Source organism: Dipodomys merriami, unplaced genomic scaffold (assembly GCF_024711535.1).
Source record: "Dipodomys merriami isolate MVZ:Mamm:240054 unplaced genomic scaffold, mDipMer1.0.p SCAF_18, whole genome shotgun sequence".
Classification (NCBI taxonomy): Eukaryota; Metazoa; Chordata; class Mammalia; order Rodentia; family Heteromyidae; genus Dipodomys; species Dipodomys merriami.
The window spans coordinates 30122745-30142054 of NW_027203159.1; the positions used below are offsets into that span (position 1 = coordinate 30122745).

Consider the following 19310-nt stretch of genomic DNA (forward strand, 5'->3'; position numbering starts at 1 on the left):
ATCTCCTGACCCTAGGAGTTTGAAACTAGCTAGGTATCACAGTGAGACGCCATCATTCACAAATAGATAAATAACATACATACATACATAAGCAATTAAGTAATGATGGAAAAAGATTATGACTCTAGGAGAGGATTTTTGTTTTTGAGCTTAAACTCAGGGCCTTGTACTATTGCTTGGTTTTTGTGCTCAAGGCTAGTGCTCTAACACTTTGAGCCACAGCGCCACTTCTAGTTTTCTGGTGGTTAATTGGAGATAAAAGTCTCATTCCTTTCCTGCCTGGGCTGGCTTTGAACTGTGATCCTTAGATCTCAACCTCATGAGTAGTTAGGATTATAGGCGTGAGCACTGGTGCCCAGCCCACCCATCTTTTATGTAAGACAAAAATGTACCCTGGCATTGTCCTTCACACTTTATGAGTTTTTCATATGTGTTACATTTTTTGATGGACACGACTAACTTGGTATAGCCAACATTACCTTCCCTGTCTTATGAGTAAGGAGGCAGAAGATCAGAGAGGTTAAGTGGCTTTCTACAGCCTTCCATTTAATAAATCCCATTGATCACCTCTGCTTTACTCTACTTCTGGCAAGATGGGTAAGTTTCACTTGAGACAGAGAAGAGACAAACCCAGCTTCCCAGAACTGATGCTCCCTGTGGAAACAATCTATCCCAAACCAGTGCCCACTCACCTGGTGATTCTGCAAGGTGCTCTTGCTTCTCTTCTCTGTCCTGAAACTGAATTAAATGTGACCACAAGGCTGACTTCCCCTGAAAATAAAAGGTTCATAAAGTTTTACTTAAAAAAAAAAAAGAATCAAGAAGGGCTGGGAGGGTGGCTCAGTGGTAGAGCGCTTGCCTTGCATGCATGAGGCCCTGGGTTTGATTCCTCGGCACCACATAAGCAAAAAGAAAAAAGAGGGAGGTGCTGTGGCTCAAGTGGTAGAGCGCTAGTCTTGAGCTGAAGAGCTCCTGTGGAGATGTCGTCTTGTGGCTTTTTTTAAAATAAGGTTTTTATTGTAAAAAGACTGTACAGAGGGGCCCAATTACATGAGCAAGGTAATTATCAAGCATTGTTGCCTCCTCCTTTGTTTTTTCCCTACCATCCCTGTCCTCCCATCTCTATGACTACATTCCCCCACCCCATCTTGTGGCTTTTTTCTCCCTGGATTTGAACTGTGATCCTCTAGCTCTCACCTTCCTGTGTAGTGAGGCTATAGGTGTTATCCCTGGTACCCAGCATGACTTAATTTTTTTTTGGGGGGGTCCGGTCGTGGGGCCTGAACTCTGGGCCTGGGCGCTGTCCCTCAAGGCTAGCACTCTGCCACTTGAGCCACAGCACCACTTCTGGCTTTTTTCTTTTTGCTTATGTGTTGCTGAGGAATCAAACCCAGGGCCTCATGCATGCAAGGCAAGCCCTCTACCACTGAGCCACCTTCCCAGCCAGCCTAGCATGATTTTTACAGTTATTTTTGGTGGAGCTAAGGATTGAAGCGGGGCCCTGTACATTGTAGGCACACAACTACTAAGCAACACACAGAGGCCTAGTGACATTTTGAGCATCTAACTCCTTCACCTTGTTGAGGAGCTTGGCAAGAGACTTAGCTCAGCAGAAGGCCAGAAGGACTGGCATGGAGATGATTGAGGTCAGCTTGACTGTCACTTTGTTGGATATAATTAGGTTACATTAGTATCCATGGAATTAAGGGGCTCTAGTAGCACAAAATACATATTTATATGTAGAATATTTGGGTGGAAAGAAGGAAGAAAACTGGCATAACCAGATAAAGAGAAAGGGGAGTCCCATCAGAAAAGGAGACTGAGGACCAGAGCAAAGAAACTATCTAAACTTTTCCACCCTTAAACACTGTATCACACATTGTGTGGGTCCCACAGAGCAATGAACATGCAGTGAGTGTGGGATTTTCTTTTGCTATCATTTTATCATTTGTTCCCAAATCATTGCCTGATTGTTGATTATCCCTTTTCTGGCATTAAAAAACTGGTGACACAAGCTGGGCGCTGGTGGCTCACATCTGTAATCCTAGCTACTTAGGAAGCTGAGATCTGAGGATCACAGTTCAAAGCCAGCCCAGACAGGAACATCTGTAAGATCTTATCTCCAATAAACCACCAGAAAACCAGAAGTGATGCTATAGGTCAAGTGGTAGAGCCTTAGCCTTGAGCTGAAGAGCTAAAGGGCAGTGCCCAGGACCAGAGTTCAAGCCCCACTATGGACAAAACCAAACAAAACTGGTGATACACTGCCAGTCATTTGTAACAAAAGACAAAGCAACATAGGCTTTTTTTGTTTTGTTTCCTTATTGGCTTTTTTCCCCCTCAAGGTCACAGCTCCACTTTTGACTTTTTTCTGGTTAATTGGAGATTTTCTCACAGACTTTCCTTCCAGGATTAGCTTTGAATCTTGATCTTCAGATCTCAGACTTCCAATTAAATTTAGGATTATAGGCGCAAGTCCTAAGTGCCTGTCTGAAGACAGCGCCCCCGCCACGCCCCCCTCCCTGCTTTTTTTTTTGGTCGGTGGTGGGGCTTAAAATCTGGGCCTGGGCACTGTCCTTCAGCTCTTCAGCTCAAGGCAGGCACTCTACCAATTGAGCCACAGCACCACTTCTGGTCCTGGTGGTTAACTGGAGATAAGAGTCTTATGGATGTGCCTGTGTGGGCTAGCTTTGAACCATGATCATCAGATCTCAGCCTCCCGAGTAGCTAGGATTACAGGGGTGAGCCATAAGCACCCAACTAAAGATGGCCTTTTAATGACATCTCTTTCTCTATGTCACATTTCTTACAGATCTCCTAATGGACTATGACCTGAGCAGTTACCTGCTTGACCTGCAAGCCATGACTCCATATCCTCTCCAGCAAGTCACAGAGGCTGGCGATCAGGGTGTTCTCCTCCAGACCAGTGATGTTTGCTTCCCCATGGCCCAGCTCCACTGCCTCATGTCCCATCTTCTCTACCAACATGCGCTTTGTCTGAAATATCACATGTGATCAGTCTTTAATCCATCCCATAAGTGAGTCAATTACCAGCCTAAGAGACCTGGCGTCCCTTCGTTGTCTAATTACAGATTTGCATTGTATGTGTGTGTGTGTGTGTGTTTGTGTGTGGTGTGTGCTGTTCCTGGGGCTTATTTTCTGGGCATAGCCACTGTCCCTTTTGTGCTCAGGGATAGTACCCTACCACGGGAGTCATAGCTTCACACTTTCGACTCCTTTACTGCTTGAGCTAAGAGTTTCATGGACTGGCTTTGAACCACGATCCTTAGATTTCAGTCTCCTGAGTTGCTAGGTTTACAGTCTTGAGCCACTAGCACCCAGCCTAATTACAGATATTTTAATACCCTAGGGAAATGTTTTGATTTCTATGCAATAATATCATCTGAGTATTACTATTATGTCAGAGAAATGGAGAGACACTAAAGAGAGACTGAGATATTTGCATAACATACCCATGTAGGAAAAGAGCTTTTATACAATAATTTTCTTTTTTGTGGGTCAAAAGGCTTGAGCTCAGGGTCTGGGTGCTATCTCTGAGCTCTTTTTGCTCAAGTTTAGCACTCTAACACGTGAGTCACAGCCCTACTTCCAGCTTTATTTGGTGCTTAATTGGAAAATAAAAAGTCTTGCTGACTTTTTTCCAAGGCTGGCTTTGAGCCAAGATCATTTTATCTCATTCTCCTGAGTAGCTAGGATTATAGTAGTGAGCCACCAGAACCTGGCAATGTCTTTTGATGGCAGAGAACACAAAGATGAGAAAAACTATGTGGGGCTCCTAGATTACTGGTATGGTGGGATTTCATGTAAGAATACATGCAAGATTCCTTTTAGGGAAGCTATGTTCCCAGTGGAGATTGACTCATCTCCTCTTAGCCATACCTCCCATCCCCAGCACAAGTGTAAATTCACACTGTCCAGCATCAGTAATACATACCTTCATTCTGCATTCTTTTAATAAGCCTTCCACAAATTTCCAGTTAGTCTGTGCAATTACTGCAGGAGAGAGGTCTGACAATTTGGGTTGCCTCAGGTTTTTTCCTAAGCTTCGTGCCTCTTGCATATATTTCTAAAAATCAAGAGTATTTAAAAATATATAAGTATCATTTTCTGTTCTACTTAACCTTATACCAACAAATAGAGGAATAAGTGAGATACGGACAGGCTGGATTAGCGTGTGGCACTTTGGAGAAAGTGTTGTGCTGTGCTCTCCTAAATCTGTTAATTTAAAGTTTAAAATCATTCAGAACCATGTGGAGCTTACTTAGTACTTGTGTGTGTATGTGTGTGTGTGTGTGTTTGTGCACTCCAGTATTGGGGCTTGATCTCAGGGCTCAGTACTATCCCTTAGCCTTTTTGCTCAAGGCTGGCTCTCTACCACTTAAGAAGCAGCTCCACTTGCAGTTTTTTGGTTTTTATATAGTTAACTGAAGATAAAAGTCTCAAGCCAGGTGTCAATGGCTCATGCCTGTAATCCTAGTTACTCAGGAGGCTGAGATCTGAGGGTTGCAGTTCAAAGCCAGCCCAGGCAGGAAAGTCCATGAGCCTTTTTTGGGGAGGTGGGTCAGTCATGGGGCTTGAACTCTGAGGTTGGGCACTGTCCTTGCGCTCCTCAGCTCAAGGTGAGTGCTCTACCGCTTGAGCCACAGCACCACTTTCAGTTTTCTAGTGGTTTATTGGAGATAAGAGACTCATGGACTTTCCTGCCCAGGCTGGCTTTGAACCGTGATCCTCAGATCTCAGCCTCCTGAGTAGCTAGGATTATAGGCGTGAGCCACCTGCGCCTGGCTAGTCCATGAGACTTTTACCTCCAATTAACCACAAGAAAACCAGAAGTAGTGCTTGTGGCTCAAAGAGGTAGAGCATTAGCTTTGAGCTAAAGAGCTCAGGGACAGCACTCAGGTCCAGACCAAGCTCCACAATGACCAAGAGAGAAAGAGGGAGAAAAAGAGAGAGGGGGGAGGGAGAAGGAGAGAGAGGCAGAGAGGGAGAGGGAGAGGGTGGAGGAGAGGGAGAGAGGGAAAGAGAGAGCACACACGCATGCACAAGAGTACCTCAAGGACTTTCCTGCCTGGACTGGCTCTGAAACACAGTTCAAGTGTGAGCTTCCAGCATTGGGCTTAGTTTAGTTTTTATTTTCTATTTATTTTTTTGTTGGCCGTGGGACTTGAACTCAGGACCTGGGTGCTGTCTCTGAGCTCTTTTGCTCAAAGCTAGCACTCTAACCACTTTGAGCCACAGAGCCACTTCTGAGTGTTGAGTGGTTAATTTGAAATAAAGAATTCCACCAGACTATTTTTTCCCTGGCTTCGAACCTCAATCCTAGATCTCAGCCTCCTGAGTAGCTAGGATTACAGGTATAAGACACCTAGTTTAGTGACTTAGATTACCTGACAGATGAAAAGGCAGGTATCTGGTTTTAAGTGCAAATTCTGGAGAAGCCTAGTGGGTCTCAGATCATTTCTTTCCTCCACTCCTCTCTCCACACAAGAACTTCACATATCTGTCTAGCTTGACCAGTTCTAATTAACATCCCAACAGTAAATCTAGAAGTTCTAGAACTGAGTAGACATTAGGCATAACAACTAATGTTTTTATATTCGAGGTGTGTGTGTGTGTGTGTGTGTGTGTGTGCGTGTGTGTGTGTGTGTGTACTGGAGGGCTTGAATTGAAGGCCTTGCATACTTTCTTAGCTTTTTTTGCCAAAAGCTAATACTCTACCACTTGAGCCCCGACTACTTTTGGCTTTCTGGTGAATAACTGGAGATCACAGTCTTCCAAATTTTCTTGCCTTGGCTGGCTTAGAACCCAGGCTTCTGGATTCATAAGTCTTAGCTCCATGGGATGGCTTCTGAATGTCCAGATCTCAGCCTGTTGAGTAGCTAGTATTACAGGCTTCAGCCACCAGTGCCTAGCTTAAGTGCTACTTAATATAGACTCCTCCTTAGTTTTCTAATAAACACTCGTATCCCTTAAATTGCTGCTGAACTTGTGAAAAGATCTTTCATAAAATTAAACTTTAATGACATAAACAGAGAAAAAATATGAGCAAGGCTCCTAAATTATTTGTGTTCTCAGGAAAACAGTGGTGAATGCAAGCTGGCATGTAGGGTCAGTAGGAAAAACTGGCTGGACATCAGGATTTCTGGGCTCCAAGCCCAACTCTGCTTTTGTATGTCCATTTAACCTTTGGTCAACTGTCTTGGACCTTAGCTAATTATGTCAGATTGGATAAGATGAACTCTAGGGTTCCTTCTTAGCATTCAATACTCGATGTTGATGACTGCATTTCCTGAAACATACAATGTATACTAGGAAAGTAAATTGCTATGGAGACAAATTTCTAAGAGAGAAAAGCCAAAATTCAAATACTTTTGTTCTTCAAAACGAAAAAAAAATAAGTAAGAGGGAATTTGTATATTGAATATATTTTTCCCTCTCTGAAATAAAAACAATTTATTTTTTTATTTTTATTTTTATTTTGTTAGTCGTGGGGCTTGAACTCTGGGCCTGGGCCCTGTCCCTGGGCTCTTCAGCTCAAGGATGGCACTCTACCACTTGAGCCACAGCGCCACTTCTGGTTTTCCAGTAGTTAATTGGAGATTAGAGTCTCACAGACTTTCCTGCCTGGGCTGGATCTGAACTGTGACCCTGAGATCTCAGCCTCCTGAGTAGCTAGGATTACAGGCCTGAGCCACAGGCACCAGCACAATTTGCTTTTATTGAAAAAAAAAAAAAAAAAAGATCCCAAGAGGAGGTAGAGCTGTAGCTGAAGTGGTAGAGCATAAAAGTTCAGAGACAGTGCCTAGGCCCTGAGTTCAAGCCACGACTGGTACACACACATTCTGTGAGACTCTTATCTCTAATTAACTTCCAAAAAGCTAGAAGTGGAACTGCGGCTTGAGTGGTGGTAGAGTGCTAGCCTTGAGAAAAAAAAAAAAAGTTCAAAGATGGTGTCCAGCCATGAGTTCAAGTCCCAGGACTAATGCCAAAAAAAAATCCCAGAGGTAGAGACATGGATCAGGTGGTAAAGTGCCAGCCTTTGGGCTAAAGAATCAGACCCTGAGTCAAGTTCCAGTAATGGAAGAAAAAAAAAATTCCCACTGCATAGGGACAGTTTCACTGTCAACAGGGATTATTTACGTTAACACTCACAGAACAAAATAGCATCACACACAAGGGAACGCAGAAGGCAAAGCAGGGAGATGGAGTGCTCATGTGACAGTGATGGGAAGCACTCTACAGCTACATGAACTCCCGTGTGTGTGTGTGTGTGTGTGTGTGTGTGTGTGTGTGTGCGTGCGTGCGTGCGCGCACATCATCAGGCAATACCAAGGGCAACACGTGGGCACATCTGATGCAGCACTTACAAGGCAGAGGACATACCAGGCAGCACTCAGAGAAGGACTTTTTAGGAAGCTGTGCAGGAGGAGGTGGACCCTGCTCCCACTCCCAGAATCCCATGAAGTTCTGACAGACTGAAAGGTCCCCGGAAGGCTAAGAGCATGAAGTGCCAATGGCAGAAAAGCAAAAAATAAAAAGGAGAGGGGGAGATAGATAGGCAAAACAAGCATGCACATGAGAAAACCACAGCAAAGGGGCAAAAGAAAAGAAATACAGTTGCCAAAGGAAGGCACTAAGACAGGATGCTTCAGTTCTTAAGCAAATGTTCAAAATCATGTATGGATGGATGAACACACTAAGAAAAAGCCAAAGATGTTTACAATGCTGTTTTCTGCTTTATTTCTACACATTTGAGCTTAGAAAACAATTAACAGGCTTTCTTACCACATTTTCTTTTGATCATATGAAACAAAAACTTACTTAAAATTACTCAGTTGTATAATTACAGTTTTATTTTCAAAGAGTACAAATAAAGCATATGGATTTTAATTTGAAAATCGCTCAAAAATTCCCTTAAATGGTGTCAGCAAGCCGCCAGGACAAAGCTTAGGTAAATGCTCCTTTACTTACTAGGTTTAAATTAAATTATACTGAAACCAAGGACTACTGTTCCCAAATTTACCATTCACTTTTTTTTTTTTTTGGCTGGTTCTGTGACTGGAACTCAGGGCTTGGGCATTGTCCCTGAGCTCTTTTGCTCAAAGCTAGTGCTCTACCACTTAAGCCACAACTCCGATTCCAGTTTTGTTTTGTTTTTTGTTTTTGTAGGTTAGTGAAGAGTCTCAAGAACTTTCTTGCTTGTGCTGACTTTGAACTGTGATCCTCTTGCTGAAGGACCGAAATTACAAAAATGGAAAAAAGTTGCCTTTCACAAATCAGTACCCAAAGGATATTTTCAAATACAATTGGACAATTTTTTTTGATAACATGAAAGGACCCACACAAAGAACCCTGTTGGCAGGGTGGGCCTTGTCCTAGCTTTGCATCCAGACAACCTACATACCTCCCTCAAATCGTTGTCCAGTCCAATGTTCTCTGAGTGTTGGCGAAGGCGTTCTTTCCTGCGCTGTGTGGTGGCACTGCGGCTGACCCAGTGACTAAAAAAACAAAACAACAAAAAACCCCACATCCAGGGTAGCTTGAGTCTAGACAACCGACCAAAGAATGGTCTCTATCTTTCACACAGCAAGATAAACTGTTCCCGACAAAAGAAGGACATCCCCTCCTTTGCAATCAATTATTTTACAAATATATAACAGCTTTATTAAGACATAATCAAAATACCATTCAATCCTCATATCCAAAGCACTTGGTCCAATGTGTTTTAGTATATTCACAGATAATGTGCAACCATCACCACAACGATTTTTTTTTTTTTTTGGCCAGTCCTGGGGTTTGAACTCAGGGCCTAGACACTTCCCTGAGCTTCTTTTGCTAGCACTCTACCACTTGACCCAAGGCACCACTTCGGGCTTTTTCTATTTATATGATACTGAGAAATCAAACCCAGGGCTTCATGCATGCCAGCAAGCACTCTACCACTAAGCTACATCCCAGCCCCCAACAATGAATTCTTTAAAAAAAAAAAAAACAAAAAACTAAAACTAAAAACAAAGGTAAAGAACTGAGCACCAGTGGCTCACGCCTGTAATCCTAGCTACTCAGGAGGCTGAGATCCGAGGATCATGATTCAACATCAGCCGTGAGAGTCTTATCTCCAATAAACCACCAGAAAACCAGAAGTGATGCTGTGGCTCAAGTGGTAGAATGCTCGCCTTGAGCTGAAGAGCTGAGGGACAGCACCCAGGCCCAGAGTTCAAGCCCCATGAGCAACCAAAAAAAAAAAAAGAGTAAGTCCTCTACTATAAGGTCTAAGGATTAGCCCATTGGCCACTGTGATTCTTTTGCTCTAATCTTGTATGACTGTGTTTCTGTAAAATGGTAGCTCATATTTTATCAGGGTTTTTGTTCGTGTGTGTGTGTACTGGGTCTTAAACACAGGGCCTGGGTACTGTCCCTGAGCTTTTGTACTCAAGGCTAGTGTAGCCCTCTACTACTTGAGCCATGTGTCTACTTGTGGTTTTTTGCTGGTTAAGTGGCAATAAGACTCTCTTGGATTTGTCTGCTTGAACTGGTTTTAAACCTTAATACCCAGATCTTGAGTAGCTGGTATTACAGGTGTGAACTATTGAGCCCCGCTCTATTTGCTCTTTCATCAGCTCTTCCCTGTACTCCTAAAGACTACTGCAACTGTCTCACTTAATTTTTCAGTACTACCACTTACTTGAAGATTGTAACACAAAACCTCATTCCACAACTTATTCCTAGAAAAACTAAACCACCACATAAATATCCGAGGAGCTTATATAATAAACACAGAGGAAGAGAAGATAAATTAACAAACAAAATGTACTCTTGACGTAGAAGCCTTGAAAATAGCCCTATGACCAAAATAATTTGGTACTGAGAGCAAAATTTGCTCAAGGATCTAACAAAAAATAGGGTTAAGGGACAGGGCAATCAAAATGAACAGTAAAAATATGAAGCATTAGGTAATGAATTTAGAAAGTAAAGGAAGAACTGGGCACCAGATAGCTCATGCCTGTAATCCTAGCTACTCAGGAGGCCGAGAAATGAGGACTGTGGTTCATAGCTAGCCTGGGCAGAAAAGTCTCTGAGAGATTCTTACCTTCAATCAACTACTCAAAAACCAGAAGTGGAGGTGAGGCTCAAAGTGGTGCAGTGCTAGCCTTGAGCCAAAAAGGGCTTAGGGGACTGTACTCAGGCCCTGAGTTTATGCCCCACAACAACAACAACAACAATAACAACAACAACAAAAGAGACAGAAGATAAGCCAGGAAGGAACCTGTGGCTAACACCTGTAATCCTTAATCCTAGCTACTCTGGTTCAAAGCCAGTCTGGGCAGGCAAATCCCTGACACTTTTATTCCAATTATTCAGCAAAAAGCCAGAAGTGGAGATGTGGGTCAAGTCGTAGAGGGTCAGCATTGAATGAAAAAGCTAATAGAGTTTGAGGCCCTGAGTTCAAGTCCTAGACAGTTGTGGCACTGCATAAAAAAGGCACACAGAAGGAGGGTGGGGGCAGGGGCGGGGGGGGGGGGGCGCAGAGGGACAAATGAGATTGCACATTGATTCCCACACTTCTGTCTCTCTTGGATCCACCTTTCCTGACAGCTCAGTTGTAGGCACAAGGTGAAGCAGGTTACCAGCTCAGCAGCTATTGCTAAATTCTTTTATATTCAGTACTGTATTTCAGGTGATTTGCTTGGGTATGGGCATGGAGCTCAGTGGTAGAGCACTTACTTGCCTGAGCACTTGCAAGACCCAGGTTGATCCCCAGTCATACAAAAATGAAATACAAAGTAACATAAAATAAAACAAAATTTGGGCTGGGAAGGTGGCTCAGTGGTAGAGTGCTTGCCTTGCATGCATGAGGCCCTTGGTTTGATTCCTCAGCACCACATAAGCAGAAAAAGCCGGAAGTGGGGCTGAGGCTCAAGTGGTAGAGCTCTAGTCTACAGCTAAAGAAAGAGCTGAGGGACAGCGTCCAGGCCCAGAGTTCAGGCCCTACCACTGACAAAAAAAAAAAAATAAATAAATAAATAAATAAAATAAAAATTTCTTAAGGTCTACCAAAGAGTTTCTAGATCTTAAAGAACAAAAATTATCTTGTGCCTTTCTCTTAGAGCGGCAGGCATTATGTATAGGGTGTGGGTTGCTGAATCAACAGACCTAGGCTTTAATTCTAGTCTCACTACTTTCTAGCTTTGTGATCTTGGCATAAATGGTTTACCCTCTCTGACCTTTTTTTATATGATAAGTAAAATATAAAGTTTATATACATGGATACTTATAATGACTAATGAGCTGATGTGTTTGGCAGGAAAGGTATATTTCTAATCACAAAAAAGTTATTAGAAAGAATAGTAATTACTTTAAATATAGAAATGATAATTATTTTCAAGTTTTCTGACTGATACTTGTAATGGGTGGAAGCTGCTTTAATTAAGACGCTGATAAAGAATTCAATGTACTGGGCCTGGAAATGTGACCTAGTAGTAGAGAGCTTGCCTTGCACGCATGAGGCCCTGGGTTCAATTCCTCAGCACCACATAAGCAGAAAAAGCCAGAAGTGGTGCTGTGGCACAAGTGGTAGAGCGCTAGCCTTGAACTGAAGAGCTGAGGGACAGTGCCCAGGCCCAGAGTTGACCACAATTGACCAAAAAAAAAAATTTCAATGTACTATATCCTACCAAATATAGAAAAGTGAGGGAAGGGGTGGGTCAGATGGGATGAATGAGAATTTTGAAAAGGATAACATTGATCAAGATCCACCGTATTCATCAACTGCTTTGCTGAATGGCAACTCCTTTGTATAACTACTTAAAGATAATAAGTGGCAGGGGGGAGAACAATACATACATAAAATAAAATCACCAAAAATAAAGACTCTGAAAGCTCAACCCATAATGTATACTACACTAGAACTCTTTCCTTTAAGTTCACAGACTGCCTCCTCAAACCACATATACTTGATATCACTGTAACTTTTTTTTGTCACTTGTAGGGCTTGAAATCTGAGCCTGGGTGCTGTCCCTCAGCTCTTCAGCTCAAGGCAAGTGCTCAACCACTTGAGCCATAGTGTCACTTCTGGTTTTCTGGTGAGAATCTCATGGGCCTGGGCTGGCTTTGAACAGTGATCAATAGCTAGGATTATAGGGTGAGCCACTAGTGCCTGGATCCACGATAACTTTTTTTTTTGGGGTCCGGTTGTGGGCCTGAACTCTGGGCCTGGGCACTGTCCCTCAGCTCTTCAGCTCAAGGCTAACGCTCTACCACTTGAGCCCCAGCGCCACTTCTGGTTTTTTTCTTTTTGCTTATGTGTTGGCTGAGGAATCGAACCCAGGGCCTCATGCATGCAAGGCAAGCGCTCTACCACTGTGCCACCTTCCCAGCCCCTCCACAGTAACTTTCTATTTAAACCTAAGTAAATAGAAAATTCTAATATAGTTCAGAAACAATCTGAACAGCCATCTTTAGTTGATGAGCAAGTGGCAAGGCTGTCATTTCTTTCAGGTTACTAAAAAAAAAAAAAAAGACACTGGGATGGCAGTGGCTCACGCCTGTAATCCTAGCTACTCCAGAGGCTGAGATCTGAGAATCAGAATTCAAAACCAGCCTGGGTAAATGAATCTTTTTCTTTTCCTCCCAGTCCTGGGACTTTAACTCAGGCCCTCGGCACTGTCTCTGAGCTTCTTTTTGCTCAAGGATAGCACTCTACCACACAAGCCACAGCACCTCTTCTGGCTTTTTCTGTTTATGTGCTACTGGGGAATCAAACCCAACACTTCATGCATGCTAGGCAAGCACTCTACCACTAAGCCACGTTCCCAGCCTAGGCAGACAAATCTGAGAGACTCTTATCCCCAACTAACCAGCAAAAAGCTGGAAGTGGAGCTGTGGGTCAAATAGTAGAGCGCTAGCCTTGAATGGAAAAAACCAAGCAAGAGTATAAGGCCCTGAGTTCAAGCCTCAGTACTGGCACAAAAAAAGAAGGAAAGAGGGAAGGAGGGAGGGAGAAAACAAGAATCAGATAGATAAGCCTGATTAGAGTTGCAGACCACCCTGCCCTTCATTCCTGCAGTCACTCCAGTGAAGAACATGCTTACTTGTTATTGGTTGGTCCTGTTGCCAAGACATCAGACTGTAACTTTGGAAAGAACCCTTGCTCATATTTGCCTTGACCAATTTTCATATCCAGTAAATGCGGGTGGATTGCAGTGTGATCCATTTTCATCAGTCTTTGCTCAATTGATTGGGCTACAAGTTAAATTTATAACAAATTAGACATTTCAATGGGAAACCTTCTAAAATAAAGCTTCTCCCCCTTGTGCACCTACAGAAGACTCAATCATCCTGACACTCTGAAACAGATTTTTATACAGTTTCTTCAAAAATCAGTAAGGATAAGAGTGTTCATTTTAAGTAAATATTCGATGGTTATTTTTATGGTATTTTCTGCCTTTGTCAAACATGAGGCAGCAGGATTGAAAAATCTATAATTTAGTATTGAAACAGTTTTCTTAAGTGGGTAATTCAATATCCTTAACAAATTTGTACTTGATTTAAGGGCAACATTAAAGAAAATGATGGAAATACAATATAAAGAAAAGCCAAGCCTGGGCACTGGTGGCTCATGCCTGTAATCATAACTACTCAGGATGCTGAGATCTAAGGATTGGGGTTTGAAGCCAGCACAGACAGAAAACTCTTTGAGACTCTTACCTCCAATTAACCAACAGAAAGTCAGAGGGAGATATGTGTCAAGTGATAGAGTGCTATCCTTGAGCAAACAAGCTAAGAGACAATGCCCAGACTCTGAGTTCAAGCCCCAGATTGGGGGGGGGGGGAGGGAAGAAGTACGTACAATAGCCTTATTGCTTTATTTTTTTCTACAAAGACCTATGAAATATTCATGGTTCTTCGTGTGCACAATCAAGGAACTATGTAAAGTTTATTATATTACTTTAGCAACTATCATATGCTCATAATAGGAATTATTTAGGAGTGTTTATTAGATCAAGAACAGACAAATAAACATGCATTTCTTACGTGTCCAGAAGAAACTAGCCTTAAATAAAATAAGCCAAAGTCAGAAGACAAGAATTCCTCAACACTTCTATTTTTAAAACACCTTAAATTGGGCCAGGTGCTGGTGGCTCTTACTTGGAATACTAGCTACTAAGGAGCTGAGATCTGAGGATCATGGTTTGAAGCAAACCAAGCAGGAAAGTCCATGAGACTCTTATCTTCAAGTAACTACAAGAAAACCAGAAGTTGCCCTGTGGCTCAAAGTGGAAGAGTGCAAAAAAGCTCAGTTCAAGCCCCATAACTGACAAAAAAACAAAACAAAACAAAACGAAAACACTTTAAACTGGGAATATTGGAGACTGTCTCAAAGACCCAAGAAAGTGAGCTATTTTTCTGGCAAAACAAAACAAAGCAACTTTAATTTTAAGGGACTTTAAGAACTGAATTTTTTTTTAATTGTTGGCAATGGGCTTGGACTTATGATCTTGCCCTCTCACTTGGCTTTTTCACTCAAGGCTGGTGCTACCACTTGAGCCATACTGCTACTTTGGGCCTTTTGCTAGTTAGTTGGAGAATGTGAGTCTCTTGGACTTTAAACCATGTTGGCTTTAAACCATGATCCATTTTTCCTCAGCCTCCTGAGTAGCTAGATTATAGGCATCAACTAAATCACCAGTCCTGCCACTTCCCCTTGAGTATATATTTAAAATTGCTATGAGAATAATCCAGTGATGCTTTCCAGTGAGTATACTGTCAGTGAGTACTGGACATTCAGAAGTGATGGGCTGGGAAGGTAAGGTGCTTGCCTTGCATGTATGAGGCATTGGGTTCGATTCCTCCGCACCATATAAGCAGAAAAAGCCAGAAGTGGCGCTGTGGCTCAAGTGGTAGAGCACAGCCTTGAGCTGAAGAGCTGAGGGACAGTGCCCAGGCCCAGAGTTCAGGCCCCACGACTGGCAAAAAAAAAAAAAAAAAAGTAGAAGTGATCAAATGCCTGCCTCAGACATCAGGGCTCTGTTGTTAAGACTGTCAAAGGCTTGTGTCACTATTGGTTTGCAGTAGTCAAGTACAAGGCAAACTGTATTACTATCCACCTCTCATCTTTCTGCACAGAAATCAAGAGGTTCTGGTGATACAATATCAACTCAGAGAGCCTAAAGAGTTCCCCTAAAAATCAATTTTTTTGTAGTTAGAGGAAAAGCAACAGCAAGAGCACTGCATATATATATGTACCTGTAACATGTACATACACACTCCATCTTTTTGGGGGGAGACGGGGAGAAGACAATTTTGTCTGATAGAAGAAATCACAGGGGCTGGGAAGGTGGCTCAGTGGTAGAGTGCTTGCCTTGTATGCATGAGGCCCTGGGTTTGATTCCTCAGCACCACATAAGCAGAAAAAGCCAGAATAGTGCTGTGGCTTAAGTGGTAGAGCGCTAGCCTTGAGCTAAAGAGCTGAGGGACAGAGCCAAGGCCCAGTGTTCAGGCCCCAAAACCGACAAAAACAAACAAACAAACAAACAAAAAACAAAAAAAAACCCCACAGTATTATTTGGGAGGAGTATTTACATTCACAACCAACTGCCTTTTTTTGTCTTTAAAAATTTTTTTTGAGGCTGGGAAGGTGGCTCAGTGGTAGAGTGCTTGCCTTACATGCATGAGGCCCTGGGTTCAATTCCTCAATACCACATAAGCAGAAAAACCTGGAAGTGGTGCTGTGGCTCAAGTGGTAGAGTGCTAGCCTTGAGCAACATTGCCACCAGGTGTTGGTGGCTCAGGCCTGTAATCCTAGCTATTCAGGAGCTTAAGATCTGAGGATTGGGGTTCAAAGTCAGCCCAGGCAGGAAAGTCTGTAAAACTATTATTTCCAATAAACAACTCAGAAAACCAGAAATGGCACTGTGACTCAAGTGGTAGAGCACTTGCCTTGAGCTAAAGAGCTAAGGGACAGCGCCCAGGCCCAGAGTTCAAGCCCCACGACAGAAAGAAAAGAAGAGAAAAGAAGAAAAGAGAAGAGAGAAGAGAGAAGAAAAGAGAAGAGAAGAGAAGAGAAGAGAAGAGAAGAGAAGAGAAGAGAAGAGAAGAGAAGAGAAGAGAAGAGAAGAGAAGAGAAGAGAAAAGAAGAGAGAAAGAAACTCATTGCCAGGCAATGAGTTCAAGCCTCAGGCTTGAAAAGAAAAAAATTAGCCCTAGGCTAAAAAAGTTCTTTGATAAATTCCTAGGAAAAGAAAGCCTTCATCTTATTTAATTTTCATATGGGTTACATCTATAAGGTACTTTTCAAGAGTTTCATATAATTTTTGGAAAGGCAGTAGAAGTAGCAAAGTGACTGAGAGGTTGAAAGAAATCAGTTTTAATTGGAAAGACTTTCTTTTTCTTTTTATTGGTCATGGGGCTTGAACTCTGGGCCTGGTCACTATCCCTGTGCTCTTCAGCTCAAGGCAAGCTCTCTACCACTTAAGCCATAGCACCACTTCCGGTATTCTGGTGGTTAATTGGGGATAAGAGTCCCATGGACTTTCCTGCCCAAGCTGGCTTTGAACCTCAATCCTCAGATCTTAGCCTCCTGAATAGCCAGTTTCATAGGCATGTGCCACCAGTTGGAAAGACTTTCTAGAAGCACAGACATTAAGAAACTGGTGCTTAATTCTAGTTTACTAATTCTGTCAGGAGAAATAAAATTTGCTCAAAAAGGCATTGTATAATTCATATGGCTTTTTTTTTTTTTCTCTGTCAGTCATGGGGCTTGGACTCTGGGCCTGGGCACTGTCCCTCAACTCTTTAACTCAAGACTAGTGCTCTAACACTAGAGCCACTTCCGGATTTCTGAGTGGTTAACTGGAGATAAGAGTCTCACGGCCGTTCCTGTCTAGGCTGGCTTTGAACCATAATCCTCAGATCTCCACCTCCTGAGTAACTAGGATTATAGGAATGAGCCATGGCACCTGGCTTTTCACATGGCTTTTAAAGCACTGAAGTCATAATGTTCTTTGCACAGGCACAAATAACTTTTATTCTACTTCAATCTCTAGAGATACAGAGATTACTGTCACTTTGTGTAGAACTCTAAGGATTTTTTTTTGTTATTGTTTGTTTTTGTTTTGTTTTTGCTGGTCCTGGGGCTTGAACCCAGGGCCTAGGCACTGTCCCTGAGCCAATTTGTGCTCGAGGCTAGTGTTCTACCACTAGAGCCATAGAACCACTTCCAGCTTTTTCTGAGTAGTTTATTGGACATAAGAGTGTCATGGACTTTCCTGCCCTGACTGGCTTTGAGCTGAGATCCTTATATCTCAGCTTCATGAGTAGCTAGGATTACAGGGGTGAGTCACCAATGCCCGGCTCAAGGATGTGAGGTATAGCACAGGGTGATATATCAGAGATCTCAATGGCCACATAAGACACTAATACTTCTTTTCTTAAGGGAAAGAGGAAGGTAGGAAAGGCCAGAAACAAAAGCAGACAGAGTTCAGAGCTCCACATGGCTGAGCTTTCTCTCTCTTTTTCTCTTTGGTGCGGGTACTGGGGCTTGAACTCAGGGCCTGACCCAGGACTGGCTTGCACATACACAGAATCACATGTGAAGTACTTGGAGCATATAATACTCAGTTGTTGGCTATCAATGATTACTTTATTAAACTGGCAGAGAAGACTAACCAAACTCATGATTCCATGAGGGAAAAATTGGTTGTCAGGGTTGAGGGAACCTCTAACTTGGATGCCAGAATCCAGAAACTGAATTTCAGGGAACAAACCTCTATAAGGCAAATATAATCTCTGTTTTAGTTATGTAAATTGGACAGCATCTCAAAGTTTATATTTCTTTTCTTTCTTTCTTTCTTTCTTTTTTTGACACAGGGACTAGCCCAGCCTGGCCTGGATCTTGTAATCTTCCTGTTTTACCTCCCAGTGCTGAGATTGTAGGTGTATATATCTATTCCCAGCTTTAGATTTCCTGGTTTAAATTCATACTTTTTCTTGAATAAAGAAAAAAGAAGTGAGAGGTTAAGAAAAACCCAGTATCAGTAGCAAGACAAATTTTTTTCCACTGAAACAAAAAGATTAAGAGAAATCAAAGCAATTTTCTACTTTACCTCCAATTTATTATGCTTTTCTTCTTTTAACTAAGAGGAATATCATAAGAATGGGGATGCACAGAAAAAAAACTATATCACTTCTGTGTGTGTGTGTGTGTGTGTGTGTGTGTGTGTATTGGTATTAGGACTTGAACTCAGGGCCTCTCACTTTCCCTTGGCTTTTTTGCTAAAGGCTGGTGTCCTACCACTTGAGCTACCTTTACTTCTGGCTTTTTGCTAACTAATTGGAGATAATGAGTAGCTATGATTACAAACATGTGCCCCTGGTATCTGGCTAGCACCATAACTTGATTTAATACCAGGAAGTCTAAAACTGAAAATTAATTCTGTGGTATATGAGGCCAACAATACATAAAAAGGAATGATCATGGGCTTTCATTTTCAAAGGCATGTCAAATGTACCTGCTTCTTTTAAAGTGCTGCATTTCTGATAGATAGACGTCCGCAAGGTAGGTGCCCTTACATTATACAATCTCATCTTCTCTATCCGAGAGTCAAAGACCTGAAGCAAAGGATCTTTTTCTTCCCATTGAGACATAATTTTATTGTCAATAAAGGTGGCAAACATCTGAGTTTCAATGAAGCGTGAAAGAAATGGCAGGTAAGGCTCAGGCTGGTCAGACAGGAAAGAAGCCTGTAATGAGATAATTAGAAAATTATTTTTATAGTAAGACCATCTTTTTTTTTTTTTTTTTTTTTTTTTTTTTTTTTTTTTTGTCGGTCCTGGGGCTTGAACTCTGGGCCTGGGCGCTGTCCTTCAGCTCTTCAGCTCAAGGCGAGCGCTCTACCACTTGAGCTACAGCGCCACTTCCGGTTTTCTGGTGGTTTATTGGAGATAGGAGTCTCATGGTCTCTCCTGCCCGGGCTGGCTTTGAACCGCGATCCTCAGATCTCAGCCTCCTGAGTAGCTAGGATTACAGGCGTGAGCCACCAGCGCCCGGCAAGACCATCTTAATAATATAGGATGAACCTGAAAATGATCTATTGCTAAGATCATTAAAAAAATCATAATATATGAATCTGAGTTGAAATTTTTAAAAATTCCTAAAAACCTACTTTTTCTGCCTTCTAAAATTATAGGTTTTAGGACACTTATGTCTTTAGCATTGATCTTACCTCTCAAAACATGTATTATATATATATACATATACATATATACATATATATATATGATGTGTGTGT

General features: G+C 42.3%; 1 protein-coding gene across 1 annotated transcript in view; it reads right to left on the reverse strand.

Annotated features, from left to right (window-relative positions):
- The window catches only part of LOC138830002 (DENN domain-containing protein 5B-like), a 102291-nt gene that overhangs the window by 32936 nt on the left and 50045 nt on the right, over positions 1-19310 (reverse strand). Inside the window, exons 7-12 of the mRNA XM_070026478.1 lie at positions 18531-18762; positions 13113-13263; positions 8426-8519; positions 3956-4087; positions 2845-2997; positions 693-771 (exon numbers count right to left, since the gene is read on the reverse strand). Of these exons, the coding sequence (XP_069882579.1) occupies positions 693-771; positions 2845-2997; positions 3956-4087; positions 8426-8519; positions 13113-13263; positions 18531-18762 (841 nt within the window). The remainder of the gene's footprint in view (positions 1-692; positions 772-2844; positions 2998-3955; positions 4088-8425; positions 8520-13112; positions 13264-18530; positions 18763-19310) is intronic.